This window comes from Bufo bufo, chromosome 3 (assembly GCF_905171765.1).
Source record: "Bufo bufo chromosome 3, aBufBuf1.1, whole genome shotgun sequence".
Classification (NCBI taxonomy): domain Eukaryota; kingdom Metazoa; phylum Chordata; class Amphibia; order Anura; family Bufonidae; genus Bufo; species Bufo bufo.
This window is the reverse complement of record NC_053391.1, coordinates 279,945,186-279,965,702: the sequence shown is the minus strand read 5'-3', so window position 1 is coordinate 279,965,702 and position 20,517 is coordinate 279,945,186. Positions and strand designations below refer to the sequence as shown.

At 46.1% G+C, this 20,517-nt stretch overlaps 1 protein-coding gene across 1 annotated transcript in view; it reads left to right on the top strand.

Moving 5' to 3' along the window:
* The window catches only part of SNRPC (small nuclear ribonucleoprotein polypeptide C), a 65,275-nt gene that overhangs the window by 33,960 nt on the left and 10,798 nt on the right, over positions 1-20,517 (top strand). The window contains exons 4-5 of the mRNA XM_040424156.1: positions 14,590-14,679; positions 14,782-14,886. Of these exons, the coding sequence (XP_040280090.1) occupies positions 14,590-14,679; positions 14,782-14,886 (195 nt within the window). The remainder of the gene's footprint in view (positions 1-14,589; positions 14,680-14,781; positions 14,887-20,517) is intronic.

Below are 20,517 nucleotides of genomic sequence, written 5' to 3'. Positions count from 1 at the left end.
ACCACAGAAGCACTCCGTATGGGTTCCTTTCCGCGCTTCCGGCCCGCACTGTTCCGTATCTCCGGATTTGGGTCCGCATCCGTGATGCGGAATGCACATGGAACGGTGCCCATTTATTGCGGATACGCAAATGCGGTCCGCAATACGGCAACGGGCAGCACACGTTTGTGTACAAGAGGCCTTACAGAATGAATGAAGCTTATGGTGTGGCTCCAGGCCATCGCTGCATGATCGTTATTCTGGAGTTCCCCTTTAAACCTATTTGGCCCTGTCCTATAAGTTACCTGAAACCACAGCCCATGCAGAGGCCACTCAGCCCTATGGAAATATGCCAGGAATGGTGTCACCAATCCCTGAGCAGTACCAAAGGGCTTAGGATTCTTTCTAGAAACTCTCCATTCTGGAGATCTGTCTGCAGACTTCTCTAACCTGATGTGAGTTGGATGCTGGACATGTTAGATTATCATTTCATCTGATGACACTGGGGTGGCAGCTGATGGTACTTTGGGAAGGGGGGGGCAGCTGGTGGCACTGGGGGATAGTGGAGCTGATCGCACAGGGAGGAACGAAGGTGTTGGGGACTGATGGCTGGGGTCTGAGTTTTTATAAAGGAAAACAGTCTTAATTTTTTTCTTCGTTTTTTCTGATCGTAAAAATTATCTGCAAAATACTCTATTACTAAAATAATCGCTTGTTGCATCATGCTAGGGCTGCAATCTGTAGTGATTGTAATCTTCTCATCAGTGACTGTTTGAGTTATCCTCTCCCTTTTAATTTTTAGCTATCATGTAACCAACTCTCCGATCTCCAACTAACACAGGACAGGATGTCAGTTACTTCTCTATTCATTCCTATAAGACTGACATTGAGTGTTCCATAGTAATACATAGAGAAAATGACTTCCTTCCACACATGCCGTGTTATTTGGGGAGAAGAGAACAGTCGGCTCATTATAATATAAGGCGCCAAAATCAACGGGGCCAAGAGTGGACGAACGGGGGTGGGGTCTTTAACCCCTTCAAGCGACAGCCAGTTTAGACCAAATGCCGGAGCCCCATTTTTCAAATCTGACCTGTCACTTTATTTGGTAATAACTTTGGAAAGCTTTTACTAATCCAAGCCATTCTGAGCTTGTTTTCTCGTGACACATCATACTTTGTTTATTGTGAATTTCACTTGATACATTTTATCTTTATGCATAAAAAAATGCAAAATTTGCTTAAAAAAAAATTGCTATTTTGAAAATTTGAGTTTCTCTGCGTTTAAGACGGATAGTGATACTTGATAAAATAGTTATTACTTTACCTTTCCCATATGTCTACTTTATGTTGGCATCATTTTTTAAATATTTTATATTTTCAGGAAGGTAGGTTTAGAAGCAAATTTAATTTTATTTATTTTTTTAAATTGCCAAAACCCACTCTTAGGCGTCATGCACATGACTGTTTTTTCACGGTCAGTGATTTGGCTTCAGTGGTGTTTCCTTGTGTCTTCCTTTTTTTTTTTTTTGTCTGACGGGGGAAAAAAGGGAAGGTTAATGAAAAGTGTAATTTTATTGCACCAAGATCTTGTAGAAAAAAACTGACACGGATGACACCAGTTGTGCATCCGTTTTTTTGACGGACCCGTTGACTTGAATGGGTCCGTCCTCCGTTTTCCATTGACAAGAATAGGACAGGTTATATTTTTTTTGATGGACTGGAATCACGGACGCAGAGAAAAAACGGAGGACTATCAGTTTTTTTTTCACAGCTCCATAGAAATGAATGGGACTTCCGCCAAACTGTGAAAAATGACGGAACGGACGCGGATGCAAACAGCGGTCGTGTGCATGAGGCCTTAAGGACCAGTTCAGTTATGAAGTCACTTTTTGGGGCTTACATAGTAGAAACCACCCATAAATGACCTCATTTTAGAAACGAAACCCCTCAAGTTATTAAAAACTGGTTTTACAAACTTTGTTAACCCTTTAGGTATTCAACAAGAATTAAAGCAAAATGGAGAGAAAATGTTAATATTTAATTTTTTGGTGTGCAGATTTTCCTTTTTGATAAATTTTTCCTGTAACACAGCAAGGGTTAACAGCTAAACAAACCTCACTATTTATTACCCTGATGCTGCACTTTACAGAGATACCACATATGTGGTTGTAACCTGCTGTATGGGCACACGGCAGGGCGCACAAGGAAAGGAGCGCCATATTATTAACGGAGGGCAGATTTTGCTGGAATAGTTTTCGGGCACTGTCACATTTGAGGAGACCCCGAGGTACCCATAGAAAGAAAACCCCAAAAAAGTGACCCCATTTTGGAATCTGAGTTAAGTTGAATGCTTTGACACAAGTGTTTCATATAATTTAGAAACACATGGCTGTGAAAATGAAAATTAACTTTTATTTCCAATATAATGTTTTAGTCCCACATTTTTTTATTTTCAGAAGGGGTAACAGGAGAAAATGCACCTCACAATTTGTTATGCTTTTTTTATTTTTCCTGAATACTGCAGAGATGGCAGCGTTCAGAAGGGAAGGAACGTTATCAGGATTTTCTCGCCCAATTTCCTTGGGGGACACAGAAGACCTTGGGTATAGCTCATCTCCCTAGGAGGCGTGACACTAAGTGAAGACTGTTAAGCCCCTCCTAGCTATACCCTCAGCCTGGAGAGAGAGACTGCCAGTTTTTGCTTAGTGTCCAAGGAGGCAAGACACTCCCTGCTCTGCAGGGCTGCTTTCTCCTTGTTTCAATTTTAGATTTTTACTTTTTTATTTTCTTTTTGTTCCAGATCATCAGGGATAACAGAGACGCACTAGACCTCTCTGTTCTCCCGGGGTTGAGCTGCGCCAGTGCCGGTCACCCGCACTGCTGCCTCCCCCACAGAAGGCAAGGTGGACCAGGGCAGCTCAGCTCCCCTGCATCCCGCCAGCACAAGGGTCGCCCGCACGCCAAGTCCCTCCCCCGGCGTCCTGCCACTACGGTGCCAGTAGCTGAAGGGGCGACCCTGCTGGAACGGACCGAGGGTGAAGACGGCTATGGTGAGAGATTGGCTTCTCCAGCCCTACGTCCCCCCCCCTCCCCCCTCGGTCTCCTGCGTGCCTGACCCTTACCTGGGCCTATGGACCCTTCTGTCCCTGCTAGACCTAGGCTGGCCCTGGGCTGCCGCAGGTCGACATCTGCTCCCTCTCTCCTGGCCTCCAGGACATTGGCACCCTTGTTCCTACAAGAGGAATGCCTAGGGAGCTGCGGAGGTCCGCACCTAGCTGCCCCTGACGGAGGGGTCATGCAGGCGTCCCACCCTCACAGACCCGGTCTCAGGGTCCCCCTCCCTCTTACCGGCCACTACTTCAGGGCCAGAGGGCCCGCGCCTTGCTGCCACTGACCCTCCCTGCTCTCACCGGTCCAGGGGAAAGGTGGTTGTAGCTGCCGGCAGGGGTGAAATCATATGGAGCGCTGTTCTAGGCCAAGGGCCCGCTCCAGGGGTAAAATGGCTGCCGGGTGCAGGGTCCTGACTTCCGGACACCTGGGTGGGCACCGCGGCCTGCAAAGGAGCGCTTCAACAGCCCCGGCTGACCGTCGGAACCTTCCGGTCGGCCGGGCGCCGAAGTCTTGTGTTCCACTTCAAGACGATCCCGCTCTATCCGGGTCCCCGGCTCGCGGGGTGGGCACCCGCGGCCGGTATGTGCCGCTCCGTAGGCCCGGCTGGTACTTTAGGTACTTGCGGCCCCGGTCAGCCGGGCGCCGCTAAAAATTTAGGCCCCGGCTCTTCCGGCCCGCGGGGTGGGCACCCGCGGCCGGTATGTGCCGCTCCGTAGGCCCGGACGCTACTTTAAATACTGTGCGGCCCCGGTTCGCCGGGCGCCGCTAAAAATTTAGGCCCCAGCTTCACGGCCTACTAGGCCGCAAAAATTCAGGCCTCTGTTGGAGGGGGCTGGAACTTCTCCAGGCGCGAATTTTTCCCGCCTGGAGGTTCCCCCGCCCACAGAGGATAGGCCTGTATGGGTGGATCTGTGCCCTGTAGGTGGCATCTGCCTCAGTGAGGCTGTGTGTTTAAAAAAAAAAAAAAAAAAAAAAAAAAAAAATATTTATTATAATATGACTTGTGGGCTGCGCAGGACGCTGCAGCCTCATCTCAGAGTGCTGCCTGTATACATGCCCCCCTTCCATAGGCGGCATGGTGTCGCGCTCCCCGGCTGCGGCGCTGCCAGGTTCTTTTTTCCCCTTCTGGGGGTTTTTTTGCCCTCTCCGCGCTACGGCGCTGGTCAAGGTGCATGCTTTTTTCTGTAGGCAACATTCGTCACCCTCTCCAGTTATGGTGCCTGCCATGTGCAGGACCCCCCTCCTGGGCGGGATACTGCACTCTCCCTAACTGCGGGTTGGCCTTGTGCATGATCCCCCTTTCTTTGGCGGCCTACTGCAGTTTCTCCGGATACAATGCTGGCCATGTGCACGACCCCCTTACATAGGCGGAACGCTACACTCTCACTGGATTCGTTGCCGATCATGTGCATGACCCCCTTTTTTAGGCGGAATACTGCACTTTCACCGGATACGGTGCTGGCCATGTGCACGACCCCCTTCCTTAGGCGGAACTCTGCACTCTCACTGGATTAGCTGCCGGCCATGTGCGTGCCCCCCTTCCATAGGCGGAACGCTACACTCTCACTGGATTCGTTGCCGATCATGTGCGTGACCCCCCTTTTTTAGGCGGAATACTGCATTTTCACCGGATACGGTGCTGGCCATGTGCACGACCCCCTTCCTTAGGCGGAACGCTGCACTCTCTCTGGATTCGCTGCCTGCCATAGGCATGACTCCCTTCTGTGGACGGCATTCGGCACTCTCACTGGATTCACTGCCAGCCATGTGCATGACCACCTTCCATAGGCGATATGATGTACTCTCATTGGATTCACTACCGGCCTTGGGCATGCCTCCTTCCCGGGTGGCGGCATACATACACTCCCTCGGTCGGTGGTTGTTCTCTCGCCTGTACATTGTTGGCCATGTGCATGACCCCTATACATGCACTCTCTCTGGATCCACCGTCGGCCACATCATGACCCCCCTTCCGTGGGCGGTGTACGCACTCTCACTGGATTCGCTGCCGGCCATGGGCATGCCTCCTTCTGGTGGCATACACACATTCTCACCGACTGCTCGCATTCTCCCTGAATGCGATGCTGGCCTTGTGCATGATTCCCCCCCCCCCTTCCTTTTCTGGGCGGCATACTACGCTCACCAGATACGTTGCTGGCCTTGAGCATGGCCTCTAACATGGGCGGAACGCTTGCGCTCCCCTTGGATACGGTGCTGGCCTTGGCGTGACCACCCCTCATTCCATGGGTGGAATTTTGCACGCTCACAAGATTCAAGGCTGTCCTTGTATGTGCTGTACTGGACTTGCACATGTTCCCCTTCATTGGCGGAGTAGTTACACTCTCACGAAATTTCGGTGTTGGGTGAATTGTCGCACACTCACTTAATGCTAGGATAGCCCTATGCATGTCCCCCTTTTCCCTAGGTGGACCCCCTGCGTTTTCCGCTGGATACTGTGTGGCCATGTGCATGGCGCCTTTCTGGGCGAAGTATGGTATGCCCTACTTCTCTGACGTAGGTCCGGCCTTGGGCATCTCCCCCTTTTTGGGGCAGGCCTTTGCATTCTTGCCCACTGCAGTTTGCCAGGTACATTTCCTCCCTTTCGGGGCGGTCAGTTTGCGTTCCATCGCATTCCATATTAGTCTTGTGCATAACTCCTTTCAGTTTGCACTCCCGTAGATACTGTGGCACTCTGTGGCTGGCCCTCTTCGCGGTGTTATATTTTTGCAGTGAGCGGACGTTCTTGTGCGTTGTTTGGGCCGTGTATGCCTTCTCGTCCTGTAGGTGGGTTGGCCTTCTCACTGCTTACGGGGCTACTCGTACGTAGCCTCCTTCCTCCTGCGACATTCTTTTTCTCTTGGGATACGATGATTGCCGCAAGCCTTGCACTATTCTCTAAGGAGATCATTCTGGTGCAGTGTGGTATGATTCTTTCCGGATTGGCGCCCTCGGTGCTTCAGTCTGATCTGCTACCAGGTTCGGGCGCTCTTCTTGGGGAGGTCACCCAACTTCTCTTGGGTGCTCGCTTATACAGGTCCGGGGGACCTCCACCTTGGGTTCTTCAGGGTATTCGCCTTCTGCGTGGCGGTGAACCGGGCGTCTCTGTGTAGCGGTGTTCTGCTTTTGAGCTGTCCTATGGCCTCTCTGTTGCCCACCCCCCCTTTTTTTGTTGGAGGGTGTTATACCGGCCTCTGTCTCGCCTGCCTTTTCTCGCCGGCTCTGTTTGACTCCCACTCGGTACAGATCATTCCGATGTGGCGTCTGTTCCGGCCACGCTTCAGAGGCTGTTCCTTCACTGCCCTTCCCTCTGGGGAGAGCATGTTTGTTCATTTGGATGGTTATGGTGTTCCTTTTCAGTCTCCCTTGTCCACACTGGCTGTACTAGCTGTGTGCCTAGTTACCGGGTCTACCGCTTTCTGTCCTCCCGCTGGGTGCAGATTGCGTTTTTTCCATTCTAGGCAATGTTTCGGCTTTGGATTCACCTTCTCGGTAACTTGGGAGGACTACCATTTGGTCAGGATTGTCTTTTGATCTCCCACACCGGAACTGTAGTCTGTCTTCCTGTGGTGGCTACATTGGCTTCGGCTTTAGCCTGTCTTGTCCTGGCGGTTGCTGGGCAGACCCTTCGGTTCCTGTCCGTTTGTCCTTCTGCTTCCCCACTCTGGGGGGATACGGGACAACCTTGCTCGGGGGCCGACGGGACCAGTTCTACCGACTGTTCTACCCGTGTTACTGGTCCGCGCCTGATCATTGGGTTTTCACCCGCTTGCCCAGGCGACTCTAGTGGGCTCGCTAGTGTTCGCTTCTAGCCGAGTTTTCGTCCAGGATCTGTGGTAGGACTTAGGGCTTTACCTGGGGTTCTGTGGGAAGCTGGGCGTTCCCCCACTCTGCCTTTCTCCATGGTTCTGTCTTTCTCCAGTCCGGCCTGGACCTGGGGCTGGGACTCTGTTGCTTGAAGTATCAAGTGTCATTCCTGTCCTTCCTCTTTCAGCGTTCCCCGTCCCTCTGGGCCTGTCAGGAACTTCTTCCATGGAGCGGCTCTTGGGTTCCTTTGTACTGCCCTCCGGTACCGTCCTGGGAACTACATACTGGGCTCTTGGCGCTCCAATTTTTCCTTGGAGCCGTTACAGAAGTTCTCTCTACTCCTTCTGTCCTGTACGGTTGGGTTTTCTGTAGCCATCGTGTCTCTGACGGGTGCCTGAGTGGCGGCCCTTCTTGTTCCGAGCCTTCTGTCTTCCCCCAGGACAGGATTGTTCTCCATTCCGTCTCTTCCTTCCTTCTGAAGGTGGTATTTGTCCTTCATTTCATTGAGGCAGTCGTCCTCCCCTTCCCCCCCCCCCCCCGGGAACGGACACTTCACCGATTTGGACGTTGTTTGGGCCTTGCAGTTTTTACTTGGAGATCTCCGACTCTTGTCGAGTTCGGTCTCTTATGTTTCCAGGAGGTCCGAGCAAAGGGTTGACGGCCTCCAGGGTGGCTTTCTTCCGCTTTCTCAGAGTGGCTCTTGTTGTGGTTGCCGCACCAAGGGCAGGGTCCTGCTTTTGGTGTCACCATTCATTTGGCCAGGGCCGTCTGTTTTTTCCTGGGCCGGAGGCTTTAGGCTTCGGCCATCCATTTGTGCAAGGCGGTCACTGGTCTTCCTTGCACACCTTACCGAGTTCTACAGGGTGCATACGCGGGCTTCGGCGTATGCTGCCTTGGGCCGCCTGGTCTGCAGGCGGCGGGTTTTTTTGATGCCTTCGGGTGCTTCGCCCTGGTGCTGTGGTCCCTCCCCCTTTGGACTGCTTTTGAACGTCCCAAGGTCTTCTGTGTCCCCCAAGGAAATTGGGCGAGAAAACGAGATTTTTGTATAACTTACCAGTAAAATCTCTTTCTCGCTCTTTCCTTGGGGGACACAGCACCCACCCATTCTTTGTTCTTCTCTGACTGTTTCCGAGTTTGTTTTACCCTTAGGGTAGTTGGCTTGTTGGTTCCAATTTTTTTGGACTTTGCCTTTTCTCACTACTTGGACACGCAACTGGCAGTCTCTCTCTCCAGGCTGAGGGTATAGCTGTGGAGGAGGGGCTTAACAGTCTTCACTTAGTGTCACGCCTCCTAGGGAGATGAGCTATACCCAAGGTCTTCTGTGTCCCCCAAGGAAAGAGCGAGAAAGAGATTTTACTGGTAAGTTATACAAAAATCTCGTTTTCTAACATGTAATTTGCTGAAATTGATTTTAGGGGCCATGACCTTGTTATTTTTTTCTCCAATGTAGCTGTGTGAGGGCTTGTTTTTTGCAGAACGGGCTGTAGTTTTTATTGGTATCATTTTGGGGTACATAAGACTTTTTGATCACTTTTTATTACTTTTTTTTGTGGAGATGAAGTGGGTAAAAATGGCAATTCTGTCTGTTTATTATTTTTATAGGTTGACTCTTGCAGTAAATATTATGATTTTATTCTGTGGGTTGATACGGTTATGGTGATGCCAAATTTATATAGTTTTATGTTTTACTAATAAAAATAAATGATATTTTGTATCGTCATAATAAAGTCCATAACTTTTCTTTTTATTAGTACCAATGTAGCTGTTTGAGGGCTTGTTTTTTGTGGGTTGGGCTGTAGTTTTTATTGGTATCATTTTGGGGTACATATGACTTTTTTTTTTTATAAAAAGTGATTAAAAAAAATGTGTAGGTAAATTGGGCAAAAATGGGAATTTTGTCTTTTTTTTTTTGTTTTTGTTTATATGGGGTGCATATGAATTTTTGATCACTTGTTTATATTTTTGTGGAGGTGAGGGGACAAAAACAGCAATTCTGTCATTGAATTTACATTATTTTTTTTATGGCGTTCGCCGCGCGGAGTTAGGGTACTTTCACACTTGCGTTAAACTTTTTCGGTATTGAGTTCCGTCCTAGGGGTTCAATACCGGAAAAAGCTGTTCAGTTCAGTCACTGTACGGTTTTTGGATGGAGAAAATATCGCATTATGCTGCGGTATTTTCTCCACTCAAAATTTCGGAACACATGCCGGATCCGCCATTATTTTCCATTAAAATGCATTAATGCCGGATTTTGCCTCAAGTGTTCTGGAAAAACTGATACGATTTTGCGGTCTGCGTATGCGCAGACCTTTAAAAATGTGAAAGAGATAAATACCGGATCCGTTTTTTCCGGATGACGACCGGAGAGACGGATCTGGTATTGCAATGCATTTGTGAGACTGATCCGCATCCGGATAAGTCTACAGATTGCCGTATCAGGCAGGCAGTTCCGGCGACGGAACTGCCTGCCGGAATCCAACAACACAAGTGTGAAAGTACCCTAACTAACATGATACTTCTATGGATCAGGTCATTACGGATGCGGTGATACCAATTGTGTAGTTTTTTGTTTTTTTTTTGTTTTTTTTTCATTATTTTTTTGACGTAAATTAACTGATATGACAAAAGACAATTTTTTTAAAAATTTATATTACTGTAGTGCAGCAGTGGCATGAAGCGCACGGCGGCATAGCAACCAGTGAGGCTGTGCGCTCCTGCTCTCAACAGAAATCCAGGCTTTTACCACGGACTGCTCTTGGTCGTGGAACACGGCTGTGTGCATGAGGCGTAAGGCCCCTTTCACACGGGCGAGTATTCCGCGCGGATGCGATGCGTGAGGTGAACGCATTGCACCCGCACTGAATACCGACCCATTCATTTCTATGGGGCTGTTCAGATGAGCCGTGATTTTCACGCATCACTTATGCGTTGCGTGAAAATCGCAGCATGCTCTATATTATGTTTTTCACGCAATGCAGGCCCCATAGAAGTGAATGGGGTTGCGTGAAAATCGCAAGCATCCGCAAGCAAGTGCGGATGCGGTGCGATTTTCACGCATGGTTGCTAGGTGACAGTCTATTCCCTGTATTATTTTCCCTTATAACATGGTTATAAGGGAAAATAATAGAATTCTGAATACAGAATGCTTAGTAGGTGATCAATTGAGGGTTAAAAAAAAATTAAAAAATTAACTCGCCTTCTCTTGTTCGCGTAGTTCCCGGTCTCTTCTTTACTTCTTAAAAGATGAAAATACCGGCTAGGACCTGTGGTGACGTCAGATCACATGGTCCATCACCACGGTGATGTACCATGTGATTGGAGCATGTGATCTGACGTCACCAAAGGTCCTTTAGCCCACAGCTCATCATTGAAGAAGTAAAGAAGAGACCGGGAACAAGAGGAGAAGGTGAGTTAATTTTTTTTATTTTTTAACCCTCAATTGATCACCTACTAAGCATTCTGTATTCAGAATGCTATTATTTTCCCTTATAACCTTGTTATAAGGGAAAATATTAAAATCTTCAACACCTAACCCAAGCCCAAACTTCTGTGAAGAAATTCAGGTTTGGGTACCAAACATGCGTGATTTTTCTCACGCGAGTGCAAAACGCATTACAATGTTTTGCACTCGCGCGGAAAAATCGCGGGTGTTCCCGCAACGCACCCGCACATTTTCCCGCAACGCCCGTGTGAAAGAGGCCTTAGGCTGATTAGACCATCGGGGTCTGATCAGCCTTAGATACATGGCAGCTCGGACACCTTTTGCAAGGTGTCTGGTTGCCGTGGTTACCATCGGGCTGCTGCCATCGCAGCAGCGGAGGCCTGATGGAAGAGAGGGCACTCCCGACCTCTCAACACCATAGATGCCGAGTTCGGTGCCAGCACTGATTTTGGCTGTTGCAGCAGAGTGTCAGCTGTAAATTACAGCAGGTATTCTCCGCTGATAGCAGCGCCTCTGTTCTTGAGCCGCTGCCATCAATGCCGGCACAGAGAAGCAGGGGGAATCAGGGGAAGGGAGGAAATGACGGCATCGTGGGGCATTAACAAGGGGCACGGAAATCATCAGGGCCCGGTGGCACACAGGGGGTCTTACCCTATTTCAGGCTGCTATCTCCAGAGTGGAGATCACAGCCTGAAACCGGCATTTTTACAGTTCCGCGCTCCAAATGGTTAGTCTTAGTCTAGAGACTAACCATTCGGAGCACTTGCTGGCAAGGGGTTACTCTGATTGGTCCCTTGCTGGCGTCCCTGGTGTCTGCTCTCAAAGAGAGCGGAGACTTCGAGGCTGTGACACTTTAGTGTCACAGCCACGGTAAGCAGTTTGGCTGTGACTGTACGTCCAAATGCAGTAAGTCACTTGCAATTTGGACGTACAGTTACATCCAAATGCGTCAAGGGGTTAACTGGCATTAAATATTTGGTGCACGTTTCCCTGTTAAAGGGTTGGCCACTTTCTGGTTACTGTTGATTAATGTGAGAAATATATGGCACATACTAATACAGCCTTTGATATTCAACACCATTGTCTATATTTCAGAAGGTATGCTCTCTTGTTGGTCAAGTCTTTTGTGCTGTCCAGCCAAGGTCCTGTTCATAAAATGGGTGGTGATGAAGGTTCATGTAACCAGTCAAATCACTCTCCTCTATTCAAATACACTGCACCTGCCATCTGCACTTATACTGTTGAGAGTTTAGTTAAGCGTGTTTGAATGGAGAAGGCTCAGTGATATGTCTGTTCACATGACCCACTAGCCATCTTAGGCTACATGCGCATAACCTTATTTTATATCCCTGATTAGTTTTTTTTGTTTGCTGATTGCGCACAGACCCAGACAGCACACAGATCTCATCTGTGTGCTGTCCGCATCAGTGTGTCTATTTTGCAAATTATAGCGCATGACCTGTTCTTGTCCGTATTGCAGACAAGAATAGTCATTTCTAGTATGGGAAGTGAGAAAAATGGGGATTGCACATGGAAGGTGCAATTTTGTGGATTGCAATATGGACAGGACCTTTATGCAGACAGCAGAGAAGATATGGCTAACAAGGAGACATGGCCTATGACTAAGGCTCTATTTTAAAATGCAATATAGCTATTTTACATACACATTGGTCAACAGTAGCCAGAAAGTAGCCCACCCTTTATGACCAGGACTGAAAAGACTTTAGAAATGTGACATGAGTGATATTTATCAGAGAATAACTGACAGTCAGTTACGATGCTAGGGAGGCTCGTCACCACCTGCCATTGACTGCCCCCCAACACCAGATGTTTTCATCTGCGCACGGGGAGAAACGGCGGTGCACGGACCAGGAGATGCGTGGGGAGCAAGGTAAGTAGATTCAGTTTGAGGGGTCCGGGCATATGGGGGACTTTTTTTTTTTTTCTCGAATAACCCCTTTAAAACAAAATGGACATATGGACGTGGAAGTAATAATTTTTCTATTTTAATCCTTTTTTTCCTGTAATACAGCAAGACTTAACAGCAAAAAAAAAAAAATATATATATAATATAGCAACACCTCATGTGGTTATAAACTGCTGTATGGGCATACCACAGGGCTCAGAAGGGAACAGATGCCATAGGCTTTTGGAGGGCAGATTTCACTAGAATGGTTTTTAGGCACCATATTGCATTTGAAGAGATCCTGAGGTACCCCTACAGTGGAAACTCCCCAAAAAAGTACCCTATTTTGGAAACTACACCCCTCTACAATTCTGTTGAGATGTATTATTGCTTAGATCCCAACAGGCCTTTTAATTTTTTTGTTTTATTGGGACATAACAAAAAAAATTATATAATTTTTTATTTTTTTTTAAGCTATGTAGTTTTGGATTATATTTACTTTTCACAAATGATAGAAGAAAAGGTACCAGAAATTTTGTTACATCATTTTTCTACTGCCTTTTGGGCATACTGCAGGGTTTAGAAGAGAGGGAGGGAATTGACCCCATTTTAGAAATGTCCTCACAGAATTTGCCAAAGGGTATTGTGAACATTTTAACCCCAGAGCAGTTGATACAAAGTGAAATATACCATTTCAGTGCCCAGTATGTTAAGCCCATTCTGCCCACTTAATATGCTGTGTTTGCTGGTTTTAGAAAAACTCTGCTTGCGACCCTATTCTTTTGCTTGAATGTATTAGAGGGCTTAGGTGTAAAAGGCGTATTGTATTCTGCTGGTCAGTACAATTTATAGTTTCCAATTTTACATAGTATTTTTTTTTACATTTTGCAGTCTGCGTAACATTCTTGAAGAAAAATTTAAATTTTTTTCCCTCTGTTTTCTGAGAGCAATATTTTCTTTTTCTTGCCGTGGTCTTGTATGAGGGCTCATTTTTTGCAGGATGAGGACGTTTTTATTGGTGCCATTTTGGGGTACATAGTACTTTTTGATTGATCGACATTATTATTTTTGTGAGGTGACCAAATGCTTTTTCTGGCAACCTTTTTTTTTTTTTTTACACAGTTTACATAATGAAGTAGATCATATCATATAATTCTGTAGAACTGGTTGCTACGGATGTGATACCTAATATGTATATTTTTGCTGTATTGTATTGTAAACTGTCAGTTTCAACCAACATTTGCCTATGAGACCAAGCCTAGAGAGTGGGCCTTATACGCTTCTGTTCATGGAAAGCATCACAGCAAGGGAGAGAAAAAGCTCACCTTCTCCTTGGCTGTGACGCTCTCTCCTGCGATTGGTCTGCGCTACAGCCAGGGAGAAAGATGTCCAGTCTCCTCCTCCCTGTACCAATGCTATTCATTACCATACCAGGCGGGAAAAGTAAAAGGGGAGTACAGCGGGGGAACTGAGCGCACTGTCCTACACAACCCCCTACTTATTTGATAATGTCTGGACCCATGAAAGTCCCTCTTTAACCTCAATCTGATTCAGGAAAACGTTTCCATTGACCATCATAACTCCTTTTGTCACTTAATAGCGATTTATGGGGATCATTTATCAATCTTAAATACACCTAAATTAGGTATATTTCGGGCGTAGATTGTGGTGCAAAGGTTAGTTGTGCTGCAATGTGTAATTTCTTCCCGCTCGCGCCAGGTCTAAAAATAAAGTGGGAGGTGAAGGGGACAGCCGGTAGGCCCGTCTCATTTACCATTTTCTACACCTGTTTTTAGGCATGGAAAACGGTCTAAATGTAAGATGGCTTGGAAGATGTCTTACATTTAGAACTAGCAGAGGATACGCTGAAGTTATGAATAGGCCGTCGCCTCTTCATAACTCCAGCGGATCAACCACCAGTTTAGGTGCTTAAAACACCAGGTTTAATAAAAGTGCCCCTATGTTTGTATTAAAGCTATACTCTGATAATGTAGTATTCGATTTCCCATTAGTACGGGGCACCATGTTTACTTTCCTGGCATCTATGAGACCATCTTATCGACTTTCATAGTAAAGAAGAATTCTGACCAACACAGCATACACTGAATCTACAGGTCAGTGTGCTGATCACCTGGTAAATAGGGGCCCAAAAGGAGTATGCATTAGCAGGAGGATGCACAAGGTGAGTAAACTCACCATATTGAAATGTACATGGTTACCTGTGCTAATAGGCTGAGGAATAATACATTTATTAGCAGTATTGCTGTTTTTTTCCATTTACCGGTAGATCTATATTACCATATTTTATTTTAAAATATATTCTAATGCTACTTATTCTTTTTCAGCTGCTGCTTTTCAGCAGGGGAAGATACCACCCACACCTTTTGCTGCCCCACCTACTGGAAGTTCCATGATCCCACCACCGCCTAGCTTAGGTAAGTACTGTATATTTTGTTTCCTAGCTTATGTGATTGATTCCATATTGTTATCTAAATACATTGTATGGCTCATATATTTTATATTTTTTTCTCTTGTAGGTGGCCCTCCACGTCCTGGTATGATGCCAGGACCTCCAATGGCAGGCCCTCCAATGATGCCAATGATGGGACCTCCTCCACCAGGAATGATGCCAGTAGGACATGGTGAGCTGTTAAATTTTGTTGACCTGCACACCAAGCCCACTGTAACCTAATTAGTTATCATGATAACCCAATCTTGGCCAAGAATGCATGTGTTCTCAATAGGGATGGGTGAGTAAGCCTCTGTCAGCCACCTCTAGTGGTGGCCTGTCTCCTTTGAGAGTAAAAGTATCCAAAATCCCTGACCTGACCCTTCTTTCTGACTTCGTTAGAGAGTCATAGTGCAACCATACTCGTTAGGTGGTAGGTAAGGCAGAGGAATTGGCATCCATACACTGAAGAAAGGGGTCTTGCTGATAGACCCACTGGGATGGTTACTGTAAGAAAACTTAGCCCATTCATCATGATTTGCATGAGTGAAGTGTTGCAAATAGTTCACCAAACCCTTATTGATGCATTACACTTGGCCATTTAAAGTCCAGTTTGATATCGAGCAGTTTACAGATAGCTTTCCAGAACATGGAAATGAACTGCACTCCTCAATCAGACATGATGGGAAGGGGCAAACCATTCAACCTGAGAATGTCAGGAGCAAGCTGACTGGCGGAAAGAAGACCAGACAGGTATAAAATGTGCATTTTTTAAGTTGGTAGGCCACCACTTAGATTACAGTACATCCCAAGGGAAGAAGGCAAATTGATGATAAAGTCCATAGCAATATGTCGCCATGGGGTCTTAGTCACTGAGAAAGGAAGTAAATGTCCTGAAGATCTGTGTTTTACGGTCTTGTTCTGGGCACAAGTAGAACAGGAAGCAACAAAATTGCCAACTCCTTAGAAGTCATTGGCCACCAGTAATGTCAGGTAATCAGGCTAGCGGTCTTATGGAGACCAAAGTGATCAGCAACTTTAGATCAGTGCCCCCAGGCCAGGACCCCCACCTCCTCTTTGTCATGATTGCATTCTGCAGAGGAAAAAGACTTGGAGAAGAGCCAACAGGTGACCATCTTAATGGATGAACTTATCTGTGTTAGAACAGCTCCAACTTGGAAGTTGGAAAAATGGAAGTTGCATCCACCTCTAAGAAGGCCTAGAGACATCTGGGTGATGCAAAATGGTAGATGAGGAGGAAGCATCTGGTGTCCACTCCTTAGCATTTACCCCTTTGGAGGTGTGTATGGAGATGGGGATTGCCAGGGTGGAAAAAGAGGGATAATCTCTAATTGGGTAAGGCCAAGAACGGCTGGATAGCCTGCAGGCCTGTAGAACAAGGCCTGCCTAGGGCAGCTGTTGACTTCTCAGGATCCTTCTCGGAAGCACGATCAGAGATTATTATAACCCAGGAATGGTAGAGAGGCTTTTCAATCTGCATACAATCAGTTCTCTCTCAAGTGATGTAGTATAGTACGTACATGTCTCAGGTGCAAAATAATATCAGGAGAGAAGATCATGGTGTCCAAATAGACCACTACACAGACAGATCAAGAAATACATCATTTATAAATTCCTGAAAAACCTTAGGAGCGACATTGACAAAAGGGCATGATGAGGTTTTCATAGTTTTGGCTGTTAAAAGCAGTCTTGTATCCAGTGCAGATTGTAACCCTCTTTCCAGGTTTATCCGGACGTAGTCTGACACAGCCTGGGTCTCTGGCAGAGACTGCCACAGCCACGTGGCGGTAAAGATTGGTCGGCAGTTATAGGGCCAATCTGGTGGCAGAGTCTCAGCCTCCTCCTTATCAAAGACGTCCAAGTAGCTGGAATAGGTGGGTGGGCAGCCTGCTGAAACCTGCTGTATCTTGGCTAGAAGCACTTCAGTCAGGCATCATAATAAGTCTCCCCACTGTCACAATTGATCAGAGACATGATGGTGGTGGCATGGTAACCCCTGTAGAGCATAGTAGAGTGCAAAAGGCCCACCTAGAGATCCATGGGCACAGTGGCGTACTGAATACGTTTTTGGAGAGGCATTCCATTAACAGATGCCACCACCAAGGACTTATCTGGGATTCCAGTGGGTATATGGTACTTCTTCACAAAGGTCTGGTGCAGGAAGTTATCTTCTGTACAGAAATGGAGGAAGGCCTGTTCAGTAAACCTGACCACATGACAGGATCAGAGGAATGGTTCGTTTTGGGGAGTGTGTATTTTCATCCAGGATCATTTTTCCAATTGGGCCTAGGCACTGGGGTTTAATGCCTTGACAGGACATGTATTCACGTAATGCCCATTGATACAGCAGTACATACACAAATGGTTACTGCATATGTGCTGACACTCCTCTTCTGAAAGTTTTACTTTGTACACCTGCATAGGTTCTTGGGCAGGAGTAGAACCTGGAGGAGTAGGAGAAGCTATGGGCCTCTAAAATTATGGGGCCACTCTTGGTATTCTCCTCTAACATTCAGACACCTTGAGGCGTTCTTTGAAGAGGCAGTCAGAGCTGGTGGCTAGGGTGAACAGATCGTCCAGTGTGGCAGGTACGTCACAACCTGCCAACTTGTCCTAATACACCCTGCCAAACCCTCCCAGGAATCAGCCACCAGAGTCCCATTGTTATGCGACAACTGAGGCAAGGGTGTAGAATTGTATGGTATACTGACCCACAGGGAGGTTAACTTGGCGAAAATTCAGAAGTGATGAAGCTGCAGAAGCTATGCCATTGGCCACCTTGAAGTCCTTGAGGAAGTTATCCAAATAGTGACGAGGATTATAGGTTAGTCTGTCACATCACTCCTAGAAGGGAGTTGCCCAGACGAGTGCTTTATTGAACAGAAAAACAAGAATGCAACCTTGGTTCAGCCTGAAGGAAACTGATGGACTTGTAGCTTGAAGTGTACACTGACGAGCAAAAGTGTAACAATGTTTAGACTTTCAAGCTCCATATCTTACCATTCAATACAGCTTTGAATGTGAGACTACCATCATTTTATAGACAATCATCTTTGCTATCTCGTGCATAAATTGGACTTGTGACTATTTTGCATATGATTAGTTATGCAGATTCTTGTCATGTAACTGCGTTGTTACTGTTTTTGCTCCTGGTGGTGGAACAATCTTTTTCTTGCATACTGCAAATTACAACGTGTTCTCACATTCCCTAATAGCTCAGTGTGTTAGGTTGATTTCCAAAGCGAAAGGTCACTGGTTCGAATCCAGGAGCTGCATGAAGATTTCCCAAGAAAAGAGAAACTATCATCCAGCTCATTGATAGCGGTATCTCGGCCAAGAAAATTGCTAAACTGCATCATGTAAGTGCCATGACAGCTGGAAGAATGCGAAATGAAGTCCGTCCATCCAATCCAAAGCCAAAAAGAGGACGTCCAGGCAAAATATCGGAGTCAACAAGTCGGCTCATCATGAGGTCCATCAGTTTTGGCACGACAATGTTTGTCGTGGATGTGTTTTTGTATGCTTCGTAATAGTGGGATCACTGATGTCCATGAAAGCACTGTGTGATACACATTACACAAGTCTGGAATGGTGGCCCGAAAAAAGGTAAAGAACTTCAATATCTTCATAGCAGCGTCTGCTTGAGTTTGCAAAAAAGTACGAACAGTGGACAATAGAAGATTGGAGACTGGTGATTTGGAGCGATGAGACAAAAGTAAATAGACTGGGCTCTGATGGGTGCAAATGGTTCTGGAAGAAACCAGGGAAAAGGGGCTAACGGATCAAGAAATTTAAGGAACTGTCAAGTTCGGTGGAGAAAGCCTAAAGATGTGGGTTTGTGTTACAGCCAGAGGCGTTGGATACTAGACCAGGATTGATGGTGGTCTCAATGCTGAGATATATGTGAGCAGGGGTGGATTAAGTGCATGATAGGCCCGGGGCTGTCTACCCAACTCGGGTATTTTTTTTTTCTGTATGAAGAGGATGCGGTGCTTCGTAAGCGCCAAAGTCTCTTCCTAGGCCATATGACATTGTTCACATGGTCTAGGTGTAGCTCTGTCTCATCTGAGTGATTGGGTCTGATCTGTAATACCAAGCACAGTGCTATCAAATGGAGGAGAAGATGACACAGGTCACAGTAGTGAGCCAGCTCTACATATAGGGGAGTACAACATCACATACCTGTTACATTCAGTGACATCTCCTGTCATGTGGATCTTCTCTTTACTCTCCTCCTCTGTTTGACCCAGACCGCCATGACTTTCTTTCAGCCGCATCTAGTCTCTACAGAGTTTGTTACAGACTTTAGATTTCTCGTAATTGGGGTCTTTTATCAAACTGGTGTAAAGTACAACTGGCTTAGGTGCCCATAGCAGTCAGATTCCACCTTTAATTGTCCAAAGGAGCTGTGAAAAATTAAATTTGAAATCTGTTGCTATGGGTAACTAACCCTTGTCTACTTTACACCAGTTTGATAAATTACCCCAAAGGTCCCTATAGTACTACAGCAATTATAATGTCCCCTAGAGTTCCCCCAGTAATAATAACACCCTATATTGTGCTCCCAGGTAATAATGCCTGTATAGTGTCCCCAAAAATAATGTCCCCTAATAGAAACGCCCCCTCAGTGCTCCAGACTAAAAAAAATACCTATGTTGAAAGACAGAAACATGCAATGCGACAATTAACTGCAATATAGAGTACAAAATTGCATAATAATAACATTTTAATTAGTGTTAGTACATAGTCAGGCCTGCTCCCCTTCACTCACTAAAGCCATGGCACCAGGAGTGGGATAGTTTGTGGACTCTCACTGCAATCCTTGGTAGCCATTTGGCGCCGGTGATGTCGTGGAGTGGGCCTGCTGTGTAACCTACATTCCCTGAAGTGTATGGTAGCCGTCATGGCGCCTAACAGGTAGAATTTAGCGTAGGAACCCGTCTAACAGAGATCGCCTTGACGCTCGGCAGACGGGCTCAAATAATTTTGTACAAAACGATTTGCCAAGTATCTCGCACTTATAGTGTAGCACTTGTTATTATTATGCAATTTTGTACTCTATATTGCAGTTAATTGTCGCATTGCATGTTTCTGTCTTTCAATGTTGTTCCCTGACATAGCAATGTGCTTCTGCGGTTTTGTATGTGCTGACTGACCCCCCCTTTTTTTTTTTTTTTTTTTAAATACCTAGTAGCCATTGGCTCCTGAACTGAAAAAATTTAGGAGCCGGCGTAGGGTTGTTTCGATACCAAAATTTTGATTCGCTTTCGTCACCATAAAGTATTGCGGTACTCAATACCACGTGAAAAAAAAATAAACTCCAAAAAAAGCCACGTGCATTTTGCATTTTATGAAACGTTTGGCCCATAATAGAGCAGTCTTATCCTATTTTTTTGGGGTGACAAGGTGACTAAAAAAAATGGCTAATCGCATGGTTTTTATTTATTTCTGTTATGGCGCTCATCGCATAGGAGATATTTTTTAATAATTTAATAGTTTGGACTTTTCAGACGCAGCGCTATGTAATATGTTTATTTATTTATTGTTTATATATTTTATATGTAAAATTGGGAGAGGGGTGATTTAAACTTAATATTTTAGGGTACTTTCACACTAGCGTTTTTCATTTCCGGCATAGAGTTCCGTCACATGGGCTCTATATCGGGAAAATAACTGATCGGGCATATCCCCATGCATTCTGAATGGAGAGTAATCGGTTCAGGATGTCTTCAGTTCAGTCGTTTTGACTGATCAGGCAAAAGATAAAACCGCAGCATGCTACGGTTTTATCTCCGGCGAAAAA